Below are 18602 nucleotides of genomic sequence, written 5' to 3' on the forward strand. Positions count from 1 at the left end.
ATCCTGAGGAGGCGGGGTTTCCCCAACTGCCAACTCTCCGGGAACAGAGAAAGATCTGGCCAGTGTCCTTTCTGGCCTTCACGGCACCGGTTCCCTTCCGTGCATATCTAATGAGGGCCTCCTCTGTGCTGGAGGTGGAGCATTTAGCTGCGGTCTCCCCAGTGCAGTTGACCTTGAGCATCTGGGGAGGCAGTGGCAGCGATAAAGAGGGATAGGTTGAGAAAAGATTCAAAGCGGAGGGTCGTTGGAATTGGTCTTCGGTAGCAGTTCCCCTCAGGAAGATGTACGTTCCTCGATAGAGCAAACTCTTCTTTTAGAAAGTTCTTTCTGATGGCCCATGAAGATGGACTGGAAAATGCAGCTTAAGGGAAAGCCGTCTGACGACCGAGTGGAGAGTAGAGACCCTGGCGTCCAACACATACCGGTTCCAATCACGTTCTTGCTGCATTGCCACGGAGAAGAGGTTTAATCTCTTTCTGCCTTAGCTTTTCACAAAGTTGGGATGATACCTGGGCTGCCTGGGGGCGCCCGGGTGGCTCGGTCGGTTAAGCATGGGACTTCAGCTCGGGTCAAGATCTCCTGCTCTACGAGTTCGAGTCCCACGGTGGGCTCTGGGCTGACAGCTCAGAGCCTGGAGCCTGCTTCGGATTCTGTGCCTCCCTCTCTCTCTGCCCCTCCCCTGCTCGCGCGCTCTCTCCCTCAAGAATAAATAAACATGAAAAAAAAATTTTTAAATACTTGGGGTGTCTGCAGGGTGTCTGGAATATGATTAGTATGCAATACATATTTACATAACACTTATTTACACTGTTCTGGGTGCCTGAAGGAGATAAAAGTTGCCTGTTCTCTTGGAGCTTCGATGATGTTGACTAGTTCCTAGTTCGTGGGGCTTTCCTTCCGTCTAAGGCTTAATTTTACCATTTTTAAATTAGGAGGTGGTGGTAAGAAAATCGGGAGGTGGTGGTGATGAGATGGGAAAATGTCTGAGCAAGTACAAGGCACCGTTAATTATTATGTTAATTAGTATAAGTAAACGTGCTCCTTCCCAACTCTCCACCTCTCACAAACGTCTCTTGACAATTTGCTGAATTTCTTTCAAAGGGCCCCGGGCCAAAATGGAGGAGGCCGGACTCCATCTCCCAGTGCTCATGGCGGGGCGCTCTCTGCGCCTGCGCTGCAGAGGGCCCTCTCCGCCTCCTGGGAGTTAAGAGTCGATCTTCTCCTCAGCCCGCCCAGTTTGCTTCCTTTCTCCGCCTCCAAGCTTGAGCACGCTGCCTTCTGGGAGGTGTAGTCCGTGGCCACTCGGACTCCAATTCCCAGCGGGCTTCGGGGCGGGAACCCGGAAGGGGAGGCTGGAGAGGAGCGAGTGGGGGAAACCCGCGTAGCCGAGAAGAGCTGCGGCGCGGAGAGATGGTGAGAACCCCGAGCGGGGGCTCGGGACGCTTGAAAGCTGGGGCGGGGGTTCGGGACCGGGTGGCGAGAAGGAAGAGGCAAGGGCTAAAGAAGAGGCTGGACGACGAGAGGTCGCTTTGGGGAGGGGTCTGGGAGAAATGGGAGCCGAAGGGAGTAGTAGAAGAATGGGGGCTGGGGAGGGGTCTTGGAAGTGGGGAGGGAGTCGAGCCTTGGGATTGATTGTAAGGGAGCTCCGAGGTGGGGAAGGGAGTCCCGAGTTGGAGAAGGGGCTGGGCGTCCGGCAGAGGCCCAGAAGGGAGCACTTTCGAGGGGAGTAGCCTGGGGGATGCGGAAAGGCATGGGAGTCAGGGCTAGATGAATGAAGGGCTCTCTAGGCTCCGAGGGAGAGGCCAGCTGTGGCTGCAGTGGGCTGGGGCCTCTAGATCGGATTGGGGGCAGGAGGGCAAGCTGAGGTGGTGGAGAGAGAGAAATCAATGGTAGAGCGGTGTGTTGGTTAGGCTGCCGTCCTGGGAATGGGTGGAGAGCATGAGATTAGGCGCCTGGATGTAACGACAGTTTGCCCAGACCAGCCCGAGACTCCCAAGAAACTGGACAGGCACAGCACCAGGACAAGCTGGCCGGAAAGGGCTACAGAGAGAACCTTTTGCACGCTCATCTCTCCGGTGGGATCTTGAAAAGTGTAGTGGTCGATGTGTATTGGCATGCAGATCACTTCTTTGTGCCCTGGGCAAATCTCCCTTCTCTGGAACTTGGTGCCCTTATCTGAGTTGTGGGAACAACTTGCCACTGAGAAGAGGGAAGGCTCCTTAAGATTGTTACTCTCTGGTAGTAAGTCCTTACCCAGCCTCAGAGCTGTTGGTGGGAAGTTCCCCATCCCAGGAATGCGGCTGGGTCACAGGTGCTAATGGATTCCCTCCTTATCAGTCCAACCCCAGAGGCAGTTTCTCAAAACCTGGCACTGACCTGGGAATATCCCAGCTAAGAAGCATGCAGGGGGCTCTCCACAGTGGATTAGAGCTAACATTTATGGTTTAGAAAACGCCTGGCCCTTTTCTTTGCTCTTTGTGCATATTAACTCATTTAATTCTGGCATTAAAAGCGTAGGCGTACGTGCTGTTTTTATTTCCATCCTACAGAAAGGACGCAGAGGCACAGAGAACTTAAGCAACTTTCCTTTAAAAAAAATTTTTTTTTAATGTTTTATTTATTTCTAGGAGTGAGAGAGACAGCATGAGCAGGGGAGGGTCAGAGACAGAGGGAGTCACAGACTGAAACAGGCTCCAGGCTCTGAGCCGGCAGTCAGCACGGAGCCCGACATGGGGCTCGAACCCACGAACCGTGAGATCATGACCTAAGCGAAAGTCGGACGCTTAACCGACTAAGCCACCCAGGCGCCCCCCCCTTTTTTAAAAAAAAATTTTTTTTTTAAAGCAACTTTCCTAATGTCGTCCAGCGTTCAATGGGAGGCTCAGGATTCCAAGCTAGGCATACTGGCTCAGAATCTGCTGTCACCACTGTAATTTAGTCCCTTTGCCTTGTACTGAAATGCCACGAGTACGGCAGAGACTCGAGAACAGAGGCAATCTTCAGTTTGAATTGTAGTTCTCCCATTCATTTGCTGTGTGACCTTGGGCAAGTCTTTTGACCTGTCCTTAACTCTGAAATGGGATCGGTAACCATAGGAAGTTTAGAGGGTTCAGGGAGGTCAACACGTCAAGTTCTTGGAGTAAGTGCTCAATACGCATGAGTTATCAGTGAGTGGGAGTGGGAAATAGACTTGAGAGAGAAGGTCCCTTGAGAGACAGCAGGGACCAGTGAGGGTGACATCGGCCAGGCTGCCTCCTTTTATTTCTCTCACAGATTACCCCCATATCTCACTCTTCTGGTGTCCCACCCACTACCCCTAGGCTCCCATGTCCAAGGGTGCCTCCCCAAGGGGGGTGCTCAGAAACTCAATCTGTCCCCATTCCTATCCCCATTGCCAGCCAAATATAAATAATTCACTTGCCAATGCCCAGCCTGGCCTCACTCCAGGAATTTCAGTGAATTGGAAATATTTCTAACAACTGTGTTTTCTTTCCTCAAGCTTTTGGTCATTCGGGCCTCACTGGGCAGTTTGGCAACTTTGTAATTCATCTGGAAACATTTTGGTTCATTTGTTGTGAAGCTTCCTGAGTTTATCACCTTCGTTTTCTGACTCTGATGGGAAAGTTTATGGTTAAAAGCATTGGACTCAGATATGCTCAGGTTCAAACCCCTACCTCTGCCGCTGTGTGGCCTTGGCTAAGTTGCGTTCCCACTCTGGCCCTCAAGTTTCCTTGTGTAAACTGAGGCCACATTCCACCCATGGGGCTCTTGTAAGGAGATGATAAGGTAACATATATAAAAGGTTCAGTGCATGCGAAGTATGAGGTCTTTTTATGATTTTTATCCTTTTGAGAAAAAAATTATTTTTAACGTTTATTTTTGACGGAGAGAGAAACAGAATGTGAGCAGGGGAAGGGCAGAGAGAGAGGGAGACACAGAATCCAAAGCACCCTCAAGGCTCTGAGCTGTCGGCACAGAGCCCGAAGCAGGGCTTGAACTCACAAACTGTGAGATCATGATCTGAGCCAAAGTCGGACACTTAACCGACTGAGCCCCCCAGGCGGCCCCAAGGGAAAAAAAAATGATTGAGCATATGCTTTGGAACCAGAACACTCAGATTTGAATCCTGGCCCAGTCACACACTAGCTGTGTGACTTTAGGCAAGTCGCTTAACCCCTCTGGACCTCAGTTTCCTCTTATGGAAAATGGGGGTTCCTTCCTCGAGTAGTTCACAGTGTTGATAGAGCACCTGCTATGTGCAGACTGACAACTTGCCCTTGGGGAGCTTGCTGTTGTCACAACGCTGGTGGCATTCATGCTCGTTTTTCGCTGTTGGGTTTTCTCTTACTGATTCGTTTGCAGCCCCTCATTCTAGCTTTGCCTGCTTGCCATTACTTTCAGGGGTCTTTAACCCTTTGTCTTCAGCTCTTAATGAATTATCTGAAAACCTATTGGTTTGTGGGAAACTTTGCCAGCCTCTCCCTTGTCCCTGTGCCTATATGTCACATCTGGGTCCCCTGGGTAATGTGACACTTCTCTCTCCTTTATTTGTCCATCTTAGAAGATGTGTCTGCTTTCCAATTCATTTTGTTTTTTCTTAAAATCTTAAATGTGTTTTTCAGCCTGTGCTTGTCCGAAGCTTATTCATACAATGATATTTTTACCATTTCTTTCCTTTTTTTCTTTTTCCCTTTTTTAAAGTAGGCTTCATGCCCAGCATGGAGCCCAATGCGGGGCTTGAACCCACAATCCTTTTTTTTTTTTTTTCTTAATAGTTTATTTATTTTTGAGACAGAGAGAGACGGAACATGAGCAGGGAAGGGGCAGAGAGAGTTCAAGGGGCACCTGGGTGGCTCAGTGGGTTGAGCGTCCGACTTTGGCTCAGGTCATGATCTCGCGGCTCATGAGTTCGAGCCCCACGTCAGGCTCTGTGCTGACAGCTCAGAGCCTGGAGCCTGCTTCAGATTCTGTGTCTCCCTCTCTCTCTGACCTTCCCCTGCTCTTTCTCCGTCTCTCTGTCTTTCAAAAATAAATAAATGTCAAAAATTTTTAAAACAAAATTAAAGACCTGAGCCGAGATCATGAATTGGGAGCTTAACTGACTGAGCCATCCAGGCGCCGCTATTTTTACCATTTCTAATGTTATATTTCTAGCAGCCCTCGTAATGCCGTATTATTCCTAAAAGAACAAGTTTTCTGAAAGGCTTGGCTGTCACCTGCTCCGTAATGCCATCCTGACCCCTCAATTAAGATCATAACCATCCCTATGGGGCTCCTGGGTGGCTCAGTTAGTTAAGCATCTGACTCTTGATTTCGACTCTTGATTTTGGCTCAGGTTATGATCTCATAGTTTATGAGATCTGACAGCACAGAGCCTGCTTGGGATTCTCTCTCTCCCTCTCTCTCTCTGCCCGTTCCCAGCTCACATTCTCTCTCTCTTTCTCAAAAAGGAATACATAAACTTAACAAAAAAAAAAAATCATAATTTCCACTTCCACTCCCAGCCCTCCTACTCACCGTATTTGTTTCCCCAGGCGCTTGCCACCTTAGAACTTAACTTACTCTATTTTTACGGCTACTGCCTCCAATTAGCATCTGAGCGCTGGGAAGATGAGGATTTCTGTCTCTTTCCCTGCACATCCCAGTGCCCAGAACAAGCACCTGGCACACAGTCAGCATCTGTTTCATTAATGGGGAGACCCAGTCCATGACGGGAACAAAGGCATGCCCCTATTTTCGTTATTATGAGGGACTCGGGTCACTTTCACTTCAGAATTATGAAATAAAGAGGGACGATGGGCGCCTGGTGGCTCAGTCGGTTAAGCGTCCGACTTCGGCTCAGGTCATGATCTCACGACTAATGGGTTCGAGCCCCGCATCGGGCTCTGTGCTGACAGCTCAGAGCCTGGACTCTGCTTCAGATTCTGGGTCTTTCTGACCCTCCCCTCCTCACGCTGCCTCTCTCTCTCTCTCTCTCTCTCTCTCAGAAATAAATAAAACATTAGAAAAAAAAAAAAAAAGAGGGACAAAGGCTTTGGTTCAGCCAGAGATTTCCAAATTGTTATGTAGTCTCACCTTCTCTTAATAATCCCAGAAGCCTGGGGACGCCGGGGTGGCTCCATCGGCGAAGTGTCTGACTTCAGTAAAGTGTCGACTTCCGCTCAGGTCATGATCTCGCGGATTGGTTCATGAGCGAGTTTGAGTCCGGCGTTGGGCTCTGTGCTGACAGCTCAGAGTCCGGAGCCTGTCTCCTTCTGTCTCTGCCCCTCCCTGAGTGTGTACATGCTCTCTCTGTCTCTGTCTCTCTCTCAAAAATAAACAAACATTAAAAAAATAATAATCCCAGAGCCTGAATACTGAGCCTCACCGTGGTGCCTAGCTGACACTGAGCACTGTCCTGGGTTGATCTCAGCAAATCATCAACCAGCCCATGGGCGGGTATTGTTACTATCTGCATTTTGCAGTGGAAGAAACTGAGGCACCCGGGGCTAAGCCCCCTACCGAAGGTCACACCCCCAAAGTTGGAAAAGCTGGGGTGTCGGCAGGACGGCCTGCCTGCATGCTGTCTCTCTCTTGGATCTCTAGATCCTGAAGATGTGGATGATTCCTATCACTAGGGAGCTGTTGGAAAGAAAAATTTGAGTCCAGCAGACCCTGAGGCCAAAAAGCCAAGAAAGGGACCTGGATGAATCAAGACTGTGGACAGGATGGTGGCAGGGGTGGGGGTGGAGAGGGAGGGGGACAGATGGAGGAGGACCAGAAACAGAGCTCTGGTAAGAAGCCACCGATTTCCTGCGCGACCCGGGACCAGTGCATTCCCTGAGCACCCGCTCTGTGCACAGCCCTGAGTTGCCATGACCCTGACAGCCCTACCGGTGGCATGGAGGCGCCCCAAAGGCCGGGGGGGAAGGGGGCATTGGTGGGGGCATCATGAGAGGCAGAGGGAGGGGGGCCAGGCATCCCCTTTTTATTTCCTTTCTCCTCTCTCTGCTTTATTCTGCTGTAATTGACATTGTTCCCACCTTCTTAAGATGCGCACTTAGCTTGTTGACTTGTTCGCCTTCCTCCTTTCTTCGCGCATTGACGGAACCGGGTTCTCCCTAGACCTCCTCCTCCGCGCTGTCCTCCCAGGCTGACCCTTTACCTTCATGTGGGGATTCCTTTTGCCTCCCTTCCGGCGACACTTTTTTCCTTGATCTGATAGCTCCCTTTGTCTTCGCTCCCTGTTTTCGTTTGTGAGGCACTTCCTCCCGTAGCTTCCCGAGAAGGGTTTCCTGAACCAGGCATTTTTGTTTTTGCACACCCGCGCCTCTCACAGGAGGGTTTTCGGCGGGGGCGTGACATGGTCTGACTCCTGTTTGGAGCAGTCTCTCTGGCTACTGAGGAAAGGATGGAGCCGGAAGAGCTGAAACGAGGCCAGTAAGCCAAGTGCGGAGGCCGGAGCAGCTGTACCTTCGACGAGCAGTCCCAGCCTTCCAGACACGCACAGGGCGGAGGGGAGACGGGCCCTCACCCGGGTCCTTGTCGTTCAGCGGTGATAGGTGCTGCCAGAGGAGGCCTCGGGAGGAAGAGATCCCGAGTAGCTTGGGAGGGCCCTGGCGTCGCTCCGGAAAGAGGTTCTAGAAGCAGGATCTCCACACGTGGGCTTGGTGGAACCTGCTGGCTTTTCGCAGGAAGTCCCCAGTAGCCCACGTGAAGACGGACAGCACGGGAGGGTCAGGAGTTTGTTCAAACAGATATGCATTGCATACCCCTGATGTGTTAGGGCCTCGGTCCTCCAACTTAAATGGGCACACTAGTCCCCGAGAAGACTTGTCAAAGTGCACATTCTAATTCAGCAGGTGTAAGGCAGCGCCCGAGACTATGCTCCCTTTTTTTTTTTAACGTTTTAAATTTTATTTTTGTCCTCTTTTTTAAGTTTATTTATTTTGAGAGAGAGAGAGAGAGACAGCAGGGGAGGGGAAGAGAGAGAAGGAGACAGAGAGAATCCCAAGCAGGCTCTGCAATATCAGCGCAGAGCTCGACGCAGGGCTTGAACTCACGAACTGTGAGATCGTGCCCTGAGCTGAAATCAAGAGTCAGGTCTCACCAACTGAGCCCCTCAGGCGCCCCGAGACTGTGTTCCTAACACACTCCCAGGGGCCACTGGTCCAGGGAGCACGTCCTGAGTTGCCAAGGGCTTGGTGCTGTTCTCAAAGCTGGGGATCCAGCAGTGAAATAAAATAGACAAAAATAGTGGTCCTGGGGGAGCTTTCGTTTTAGCAAGGGGAGACCGACTACATAAACTTTACAGACAAAGTTTATAGTGTATTAGATAGTGATCTGTGCTAAGGAAAAAAATAAACCGGGGGCTCCTGGGTGGTTGAGTCGGTTGAGCATCCGACTCTGGATTTCACCTCAGGCCATGATCTCAGGGTCATGAGATCAAGCCCCACGTCAGGCTCTGCACTGAGTGTGGTGTCTGCTTAAGATTCTCATTCTCTTCGGGCGCCTGGGTGGCTCAGTTGGTTAAGCATCCGACTTCGGCTCAGGTCATGATCTCACAGTTTGTGGGTTTGAGCCCCGCGTCGGGCTCTGTGCTGACTGCCAGCTCAGAGCCTGGAGCCTGTTTCAGATTCTGTATCTCCCTCTCTCTCTGACTCTCCCCTGTTCACGCTGTCTCTCTCAGAAATAAATAAAACATTAAAAAAAAAAAGATTATCATTCTCTCTCCCTCTGCCCCTCTCCTCTGCTTATATGCACATGCTCTCTTTTCTCTCTCAAAAAAAAAAAAAAAAAAGTCAGGAAGGGAAGGGAGAGCGGTTCTGGCTGTTGGTGGGGGGACTGCAGTTTTTGAGGACTGAGTAACTCTCCACCCAAAATGCAGCTGGGGGAATAAAGCTGCTGGTATGTCACCACCTCCTGCCACAAAGCTGTATCTGAGGGCGATTACTTCGCCCTTCTGTGCCTCCACTTCCGCAAAACGAGGTCAGAAATGGCAAGGTGATATGAGAATGAAGCGAGTTAATATTTGTAAAACGCTTAGAGCTGAGCCTGGCAACCAGCGAGCGCTCAAGTATGACCCACCGTTGTGATCATCCTTTTCTCCCCGGGTATATTCAGGTGGGTCATGATCGTTTATTTGGACGTCTGCCCCCTTTCTTGGGAGCTCCTCGTGGTGAGCTCAGTGTCATTCCTTTGGCCCCGGCAACCAACTCCGAGCCAGCACGCAGGAGGACCTCTGCACATCAGATAGGGGATTCTCGAATTCCTGGGAGCTTTCCACCACGGATGCTGATGGCGTGATTCAGTTCCTTACTCATTCTATCCGTTCAGCCCATCTCTTATGGAGAGATGCTTTGCAGGTTCCCGCCACAATTGTGGATTGGCCTGTTTGCCCTTCTGGCCTTTTTTTTTTTTTTTTTTGTCTTTATATAGTGTTAGCGTGTATATCAGGTACGTTTGCGTATAATGGGTCAGTTTCACCTTTGTGCCTGCTAATATCTCTTGCTTTTGTTGGCTGTTGCTATTTCTTATTTATTTACTTATTTACTTAAAATTTTTAGAGTTTGTGTATCTATTTTGGAGCTTATGCACGTGGGCTTGCATGTTCAGGGTTGCGCAAGCGCATGAGCGGGGGAGGGGCAGAAAGAGAGAGAGAGACTCGCAAGCAGGCTCCCTACAGTGGGGCTCGAGCCCATATAACCGTGATCGTTAGATCATGACCTGAGCCGGGATCAGGAGTCCGTTGCTTAACCGACTGAGCCACCCCGGAGGGCCCCACTATTTTTAAAATGGTATTGACAACACCCTTCTTCTTGTCTCTTGGTTCATATTGGTCTGGTCCTTTTCCTTTTTTTTTTTTTTTTCTTTTTTAAAAATTTTCAGTCTTCTGGGTCACGATGTTTTACAATATCGGCCCGTCTTGGAGCCTTGTCTGAAAGCTGACCTAGTGTAGGGCCTTGTGGAGGGTTCAGCGTGGGGGAAGTTAGAAAATTCTGCCCCAGTGGCCTCGGACACAGACAGAATCTGGGTGCGAAACAGTTTACACTGTGAGGCTTCCTAAAGTTTAAGACGGGGAGCTGCAGGGGAGGTCCATCCATTCCGTCCCATCCTGGGCGGTACTGCTGGGGACACTGTGATGACCGTGACTGCTCTGGCCCTTCTGGGTACACTGTCCAGCAGAAGAGAGAGTGATGACTCAGCGTAGAGGGCAGGTCCTGGACTTGGGAAACCAGAGATCCCCCTCTGGGCAGGTGAGAGGTTTCCCCGAAGGGAGCTCAGGCAAGCCCCCACCCCCCCATACCGATACAGTTTCATTTGAGCAAAGATGCAAATGAATTAAAGAACTGAGCCACAAGGAGATCTGGGGGGTGGGGGTGGGGCATTCCAGTTAGTGGGAACAGCAAATGCAAAGACTATGGAAGGAAAGAGCTTGGGGACTTTGAGGAGTAACAGCAAGGAGCCTGATGTGGGAGCCCAGAGGTGGAGTCTGACCCAGCCTGAGAGATCCGCTTCTTAGAGAGTGAATGGCTGAGCTCGTAGCCCAAAGAATATATAGCAAAGCAGTGGGGCACAGCGTTCTAGAATCAGATTCCCTGGATTCATATATCCCTGCTCCCGCTCACACCAGTTCCGTGTCTGAAACCCGTCTGGCTTCTGTTTCTTTTCTTTCTTCTTTTTTTTTTTTTTTTTAATTTTTATTTATTTCTGAGAGAGAGAGACAGCATGAGCAGGGGAGGGTCAGAGAGAGAGGGAGACAGAATCCGAAACAAGCTCCAGGCTCTGAGCTAGCTGCCAGCACAGAGCCCGAGGCGGGGCTCGAACCCACAAACCACGAGATCACGACCTGAGCCGAAGTCGGACGCTCAACCGACTGAGCCACCCAGGCGCCCCTGGCATCTGTTTCTTTATCCATACATTGGAGAGGAGAATAGTTTCTACTGAGGATCCAACAGGGTGACCCAACTACTCTTGATGCCAGTTCTGGCGCCCACCTGGGTCCACTGGGGGGGTGGAGGAGTGAGGAGGGATGAGGCTGGACTTGTAGGGTACCTGGGCTTTTTCCCGAGGGCACTGGGGAGTCACGGTAGGTTTTGTACGGGGTAGAAACAGGGTCAGGTTTGTGCTTTAAGACCCTTCCGGCTGTGATGAGCGGGATGGGTGGAAGCAGGCAAGGCTGGGCCAGGTGGTGGAAGGACAGACGGGACACTTGGACAGATGTGCAGTGGAGTCACCTTTGGGTATCTCTTCGATCAGCCTAACATTGTAAGGATCTAGGCGAGCGCTGTTCAATAGAAATATAATACAAGCCATATGTGCAATTTAAAATCTTATAGTAGCCACATTTTAAAAAGTCAAAAGAAAGAGATGAAGTTAATCTTAAGTATTTGATTTAAATTAAATCCTGGGGCACCTGGGTGGCTTAGTCGGTTAAGCGTCCGACTTTCGCTTAGGTCATGATCTCGCGGTTCGTGGGTTCGGGCCCCGCGTCAGGCTCTGTGCTGACTGCCAGCTCAGAGCCTGGATCCTGTTTCAGTCTGTGACTCCCTCTCTCTCTGACCCTCCCCTGCTCACACTGTCTCTCTCTCTCCTAGAAAGAAATAAAACATTAAAAAAAATTAAAAAAAAATAAATAAAAAATAAATTAAATCCTAAGTATTATCATTTAAACATGTAACTAATATTTTAAAAACATTATTGAGGGATTTAATGTTTTTTTTTTCTTGTACTAAGCCTGAGACAGATTTGGGGCGCCTGTTTGGAAAGGCTGAACGGAGAAATCCATTTGGATGCCTAGCCTGAGAGCCTTGAATGCCAAGCCCAGAGGCTTAGACTCAGTGCCGCTGGGGGGAGCTAGGTAGGGGGGAGACATCGCAGGGCTCTGCCATTTGTTTTTCAAGGATGATGTGATCCCGCTGCCCAGTTTCCTCCACTGGAAATCTCGGTCTCCAGGGTTCCCAACCAGACCTGGGCACTCCAATCTTTCTGCCCGGTTCCTACTGCCCTTGAGTCTCAATCCTTAAACTGCTTGGTCCTTTAAATCTCAACTGTCAATCGGGGCCCCTGTTTAGAGGGAACGCCGTGTAATATACCTCTCCCTGATTACCATGGCCTCTGTCCTGGCCTTGTTCCTCCGTTTTAGCAAGAAGTTGGGAATTGTTCTACGCTCTCTTACACTCTGCTGTTTCCATACCCACTTCACCTCTCGCCTACTCCTCCCTCTTTCGAAGTTAGGCCCCTTCGCCAAGGCATTCCTTATATGGGCACGGCCCTGAACGGCCGCCGCTCATTGGCTGGGGGCGTCACGCGCGCGTCTGTCAACAAAGGGGCGGAGGAAAACTAGTCGCGCGCCACCCGCGACTCCAGAGAGGAGTGAGGGGGCGGGCCCGTTCCACTCTAGTGCGCATGCGCTGCCTCCCTCCCCCGCCTCAGGGGGGCGGGGCTCGCGGGTGAGGGCCCTTTGGGGGCGTGTCTAGGTTTCGGGGGTCGTCTGAGTGGGTTGGGGGGATTACGGGAGGCAGTTACAAAATTGGGGGCTCCCTTTGTAGTTAAGCGTTATTTGGGGACTTGAAGTGTTTGCGTGGGTGTGGGGGATACTTGGGGTTCCCTTGAGTTTAGGGGGAGCCTTGGGGTTTGTGGAAGTTTCGTTGTATTGTAGGGGGTCTCCTTTGTAGTTTGGGATGTTTGGTGGGTTTGTGATTTGAGGAGCTCACGGAGAGACTTAGGAACAAAATAAAGAATACAGGGGTACCAGTTCCAGAGCCAGATGCCAGGGCTTTCGCCTTCTCAACTTCTTCCTACCAGTCTGACCCTCGATTTGGAGTTAAACCTTTCTGTGTCTCATCTGGGCACACAGACTAATATGCCGCCTGCTTCATGGGGACCGAGGAGGATTAGCAGGAATTGCTAGAACACTACCTAATAGATTCGCTTGAGTGAGCATGCAATAAGCACGTGTCAGTTGTGAGGATTCTTTGGGGGCGTTTGGGGGGCTTTGAGGAATACAAGGTTTGGGATTAGTCTTATGTGTTAGGGAGCTTTTTATGTCTTACTCTTATTTCTTTGTTTTGCAGTCAAGAAGCATGTGTAGAATTAGGAATACACACGGAGGTTTAGAAAGTGTTTGCAGGGGAGTATAGGATTTTAGAAGACACGTCTTTGGGGGGCTACCTGTGAGGTTGGGAAATTGCTGCGAATGTCAGAGTCCTTGGTAGACATGGGATTTGTGAGGGGTTCCTTGAGATTGGAGCCTTCTGTGCTGGAGGGGATATTTATAGGTTTGGGAATTTAAATTAGGTTTTGAAACAGTCTGGGTATTTGGGGAAAGGCATATATTCTGAAGAAAAGGGTAAGGACTGAATGGAGGATTTGAGGGGGGAGCCAAGTTGTAGAGGGATCTATAGAGCATCTGTAAAAAATGGCTTTTGCAACGTTTGTGTGTCTATTCCCGGGCATTTGGGCGCATTGGCGGATGGTAGACTTAGCCACCTCTAGGATTTAGGGGTTGTATGGTGATTTTTGTTTTAAGCAAAGAACTGGGATTTCAGTAGGGGGTTGTAAGTATTTGAGGGGAAGGTAGGATCAGGGATTATGAGGGATAAGTATTTTGAGGATTAGGACTCTCTTTGTGACCGGCGTCTGTGGGTGTTTGGAGGCTGGCTGGATTTTGAGTGCTGTCCACGATGCAGTGGTGGAATTTTGGTGGTGTCTGTTCTATACTGCAGGGGTCAGCTGACTTTTTCTGTAAAGGGCCAGATAATGAGTATTTTAGGCCTCGTAAGACCGTGTGCCCTCTGTTGTAATTATTCTGCCGTTGTAGCGTGCAAGAGCCATAAATAGATGAGCAGGTCTCAGTAAAAGTTTATTTGCAGAGACAGGCAGCGGGCCATCGTTTGCTGACCCCTGGTCTCCGGGCATGCGGAAGGATTGAGGTTTGGAGAGTATTTTGGAAAGCGGTCATGCCAGACTCATTAGCACAATTGTCTCCAGATTCGGTCATGCACAAAGCCGCTGCGAAATAAAGTGGTCGTTATTAAGAGAGGCCCGACTTGAAAAGTCCCAAAACCAAGTTTGAGGGTCCGGTTTTATGCTTAGGAACCCTTCCCCACTCAGTTTAACTGTGTGCAACTTGAAAAAGGAGGCCAGACCAGAGCGAGCCTCCTCATCCCAGAGGTCTGTGGCTGTGCCGAAGGGAACTAATTACCTGCACAGTCTGGTGCGAGCGTGTGCCTTTTTCTGGGCGAGGACACACGGCTTTGGGGGAGTCTCGGGGAGCCCCGTGACTTGAACAAAGCGAAGAGCCAATTTCTCAAGGGCCTGGCTGGCTGTGACCTCGGATTTTCTGCCCCTGCCCAGCCTACCTCATTCCTTCCTCCGTGGGCTCAAGTAGCCATAGCTGTGGGCAGGGCTGGGAATTCTTGTCTTTTGAGGAACTGGCTACTGGGTGCGGAAACAGACAAAGGAGGAACTGTCGATTGCTGCTTTCACCAAAGTTCAGGGTTATGGCATCAGGAGGCCTCTGGATCGCGAGTGAGGGCAGTCGGGCCACTGAGTGTGGCCTGCGTGGTTGGAACGGGCTGCCGGCTCTGGTTACCATCTCGCTGTTGAAAGCCCAGCCCCGCCGTCGCTCACCTGTGCAGCGGGGCGGGCAGTGAGTTCTAGGTGGTCTAAGTTGGCCTGTCCCCTCGGGAGAGGTTGAGGCCCCGGGTGCCAGGGGGAGGGCAGGTTCTTCCCCCAGCTCCGCAATCCCCATTTTCCCTGTCTGCAGGTGGCCCGCGGAGCCTCCCCCGGCCATCCAGGCAGGTCCTGAAACGCGGTGAACCCCAGCCTGTCCGCTGCTGCTTCCCAGGATGGACCGCAGCAGCCTCCTGCCCTTCCAGCTCTGGTGCCCCCGGCCCTTTGGCACCTACTCCCAGAACCAGCCGCGCCCGCCTGCCGCTGCCCTCAAGCCGTCAGCCTGCCCGGAGCCGGGCAGCGGGGCTGAGCCGGACCACGGGCCTGCCCACTCGGAGAACACCCCACCCACCTTGGCCACGGAGGCCCCGGCCTCCCAGCCTCCCCCGCTCCTCTCCGCCGCAGCCGCCGGCGATGAGGGGCGAGTCCTGCTGGACACGTGGTACGTCATCAAGCCCGGGAATACAAAGGAGAAGGTGGCCTTCTTTGTGGCCCACCAGTGTGGCGGGGGCAGCCGGGCCAGCTCCATGAAGGTCAAGGGGCACTGGGGCAGCGACAGCTCCAAGGCCAAGCGGAGGAGGCGCTGCCTTGAGCCTACTAAGGCTCCGCCGGACCCGGGGGGCAGAGAAGGGCCCCCTGCCACAGAGGGGGCCCCGGCCTCAGCTGGCGAGGACGTGGACCTGCTCTCCGTGGCCGAGATGGTGGCCCTGGTGGAACAGCGGGCCGCCCTGGCCCTGCAGAGCTACCCACGCCCCGGCACCCCCGCGCCTGTGGTCTTTGTGTCGGCCGAGCAGGGTGGGCCTGCCAAAGGCCTGGGGTCCGAGCGGCGGCCTGGTGGCGGGGACTGCAGCCGCGTAGCCGAGGCAGTGGCCCACTTCGAGGCCCAGCGGGACAGCCCTCCAGCCAAAGGCCTCCGCAAAGAGGAGCGGCCCGGGCCAGGCCCCGGGGAGGTGCGCATCGCCTTCCGTATCTCCAATGGCCGGGAACCCCGCGCGTCCGACGGCGGGTTGCCCAACGGGAGCAGCGGCCGGCCCGGTTGTGCCTACCCCGGCAGCCCAGGCCCCGGGGCCCGAGCCAAGGACAAGATCACCTGTGACCTGTACCAGCTCATCAGCCCCTCTCGGGACGCCCTGCCCAGCAACGTGGAGTTCCTCCTGGCCCGGGCGGACGAAGCCAGCGAGGGGGAGACCCCGGTCCCAGCCAGGCCTGAGGACACTCCCCCGGCGCCCCCTCCGCCCCCTGCCCGGGACTGCGGAGCCTCAGGCTTCCACGTGGACGTGGTAGTGACGGGTGTGGTGGACGAATGCATCTTCTTCGGCAAGGATGGCACCAAGAACGTGAAGGAGGAGACGGTGTGCCTGACGGTCAGCCCTGAGGAGCCGCCCCCACCCGGCCAGCTCTTCTTCCTCCAGTCCCGGGCGCCGGACGGGCCCCCCGAGCCGCCCCCAGCTGACTCCCCGGCCAGCGCGCCGGGCCCGGACGATGCCGAGGGGACCGCGGACACCTCCCTGTGCCGCCTGTACCGGCACGTCTCGCACGACTTCCTGGAGATCCGCTTCAAGATCCAGCGGCTGCTGGAGCCGCGGCAGTACATGCTGCTGCTGCCCGAGCACGTGCTGGTGAAGATCTTCAGCTTCCTGCCCACGCGGGCCCTGGCGGCTCTCAAGTGCACGTGCCACCACTTCAAGGGCATCATCGAGGCGTTCGGCGTGCGGGCCACAGACTCGCGCTGGAGCCGCGACCCCCTGTACCGCGACGACCCTTGCAAGCAGTGCCGCAAGAGATACGAGAAGGGCGACGTGTCGCTCTGCCGCTGGCACCCGAAGCCCTACCACCACGACCTGCCTTACGGACGTTCCTACTGGATGTGCTGCCGCCGAGCGGACCGCGAGACGCCTGGCTGCCGCCTGGGTCTGCACGACAACAACTGGGTGCTGCCCTGCAACGGGCCGGGTGGGGGCGGGGGCCGGGCGGGCCGCGAGGAAGGGAGGTGAAGCCGGGGGAGGGGAGGGGGGCGAGAGCCTGCCGGGCCTGTCCCTCCCCCCGCCCCCCTGGGAGCCCAGGGCCAGGACTGGGTCGCCCTTCCGGCGGTGTTGATCCCCTTCCAGAACCGAGATGGGGTTTAGGGAGATGACTGAGCAAGCACTCCAGTCGACCGACCCCTATTGGTTTTCTATTCTTCAGACCCAGGGCCCGCGGACCCCTCAAGTTAGGGCGGTTTTTATCAGCATCTCAATTTCTTCTCCATTCAGCCCCAGCACCCTCCTTGCCACTCTACACCCCAGGGACCCACCAGCAGGGAGCAGACGGCAGCTAATTTTGGTACTACTTAAGGGTTCCCCCATTCCGGCCCCCTCCCGTCGCCCCCCACCCCGCACCCCTGCCAGCCAGTTCTTTTGTCTCTGGGTCTGTGTTCTCCCAAGAGGCTGCAGCATGCAAAGTCAGCATCTCTCCTCACCTGCCGCGCCAGGGCTCACCCCCTGTTTAGGAACTGGGGGTCATCCGATCCCAGATCAGAGGTGGCAGTTTTCACGGCAACCTGCCATTGCTAGGCGTTTTTCCCCATTAAAACAATTTAAAAAAAAAAATCACTGTTTTCTCCTTAACGTAAAGCTACCAGTCTCTTCACTTCCCCTAAAGAAGAAGAGAAAATAAAGCTGAAATATAAAAATTCCCCTCCCCCCATTATTTAAGCTATCGCCATCGCTTCTTTACCCCCTTCCCCCCCCCAAAAAAAAAGCTGTGAAGCCCTTTGCCTCGCTCTTGACAGCGTGGGGGGGCCGGTGGGCAGGGACTGTGGGTTTGAATTTCCGGATTGATTTTCCTTCCATTCTGGGTACTTGTTGAGGCATTGGGTCTCTTCAGCCCCAGCCATGTGAGTTTCTTTAGAATCCTTTGCTCACCTGAGACCTTGACTTTTCAGGCAGTTTGGTCTGGGGTTTTTTCGTTTCTTCTGTTCTGGGGTGTTTTTGGGTTTTGGTGTTTTTGTTTTTTAATTTGGTTTGGTTTTTTTTCATCCTTGTGGTTCTGGAAGCTTCTGCTGTGTGGCATCTGACCAGTTTTGCATTGGTCCTTTCTATAAAATCAATATTTATAAGGCTGGGCCCGGACTGGTTTGTGTGTTGTTCGTGGGGGGTGGGGGGCGCTAGAGGGAAGAGGAAGCCACGGACCACTGCGTGGTGTGAGCTGGAAAAGATCGAGAAAAGAACCATTAGCCAGGTCCCTCAGCTTGAGACTGTTTTCGACTCTTCCTTCGTCTGGGTCCGTTTGGATTCAAAAATCTCAATGTAGTAGTAGCTTAAACAAGATAGTTTTTATTTCTTTAGGAATCCAGGATGGGCAGGTACAGTGGCCCTGAAATCATCAGGAAACTAGGCTGCTTCTGGGTCACTATGCCTTGGCTGTGGCCCCCATCCTCATGGTCTGAGATGGCTGCTAGAACTCCGGCCATCACCATTTTGCAGGAAGAGAAGACCCCTTCCTCCCAGAAATACTACACTGTGCAATCGTGTACATCCATCTCGTTAGAGCTTTAGCCATATGGAAGGGCTGTAAGGGAGACTGGGAAATGTTTTATAGCTGGTACATTACGCCCAACAACAACAAAAGAAACTATTTTACGAAGGATTCCTTTTTCCCCGTAATTGAAGCTTTAAAATACTTATTTCTGAAATAAGAGGAGTTAAGTCATTTAAACAATGCAAGTATAAAGGAAGAGAAAAGAATGGATATTGAGAGCCATTCAGCAGTCTCTGACATTCTCTTTTTCCTTTCTAATTTTTTTTAATGTTTTATTTATTTCTGGGAGAGAGAGAGAGACAGCGTGAGCAGGGGAGGGTCAGAGAGAGAGGGAGCCACAGACTCTGAAACAGGCTCCAGGCTCTGAGCTGGCAGTCAGCACAGACCCCGACGCGGGGCCCGAACCCACGAACCGCGAGATCATGACC

General features: G+C 52.7%; 1 protein-coding gene across 1 annotated transcript; it reads left to right on the forward strand.

Moving 5' to 3' along the window:
- The first annotated feature begins 1327 nt into the window (after positions 1-1327).
- On the forward strand, positions 1328-17756 carry FBXO46 (F-box protein 46). Its single transcript, XM_039247912.1, has 2 exons — positions 1328-1413; positions 14750-17756. Exon 2 carries the CDS (start codon positions 14832-14834, stop codon positions 16647-16649), a length of 1818 nt encoding a protein of 605 aa, XP_039103843.1. The 5' UTR covers positions 1328-1413; positions 14750-14831; the 3' UTR covers positions 16650-17756.
- The last annotated feature ends 846 nt before the right edge of the window (positions 17757-18602 follow it).

The sequence above is a fragment of the Hyaena hyaena genome, unplaced genomic scaffold (assembly GCF_003009895.1).
Source record: "Hyaena hyaena isolate Hyena2069 unplaced genomic scaffold, ASM300989v1 scaffold_9, whole genome shotgun sequence".
NCBI classification, from domain to species: Eukaryota; Metazoa; Chordata; class Mammalia; order Carnivora; family Hyaenidae; genus Hyaena; species Hyaena hyaena.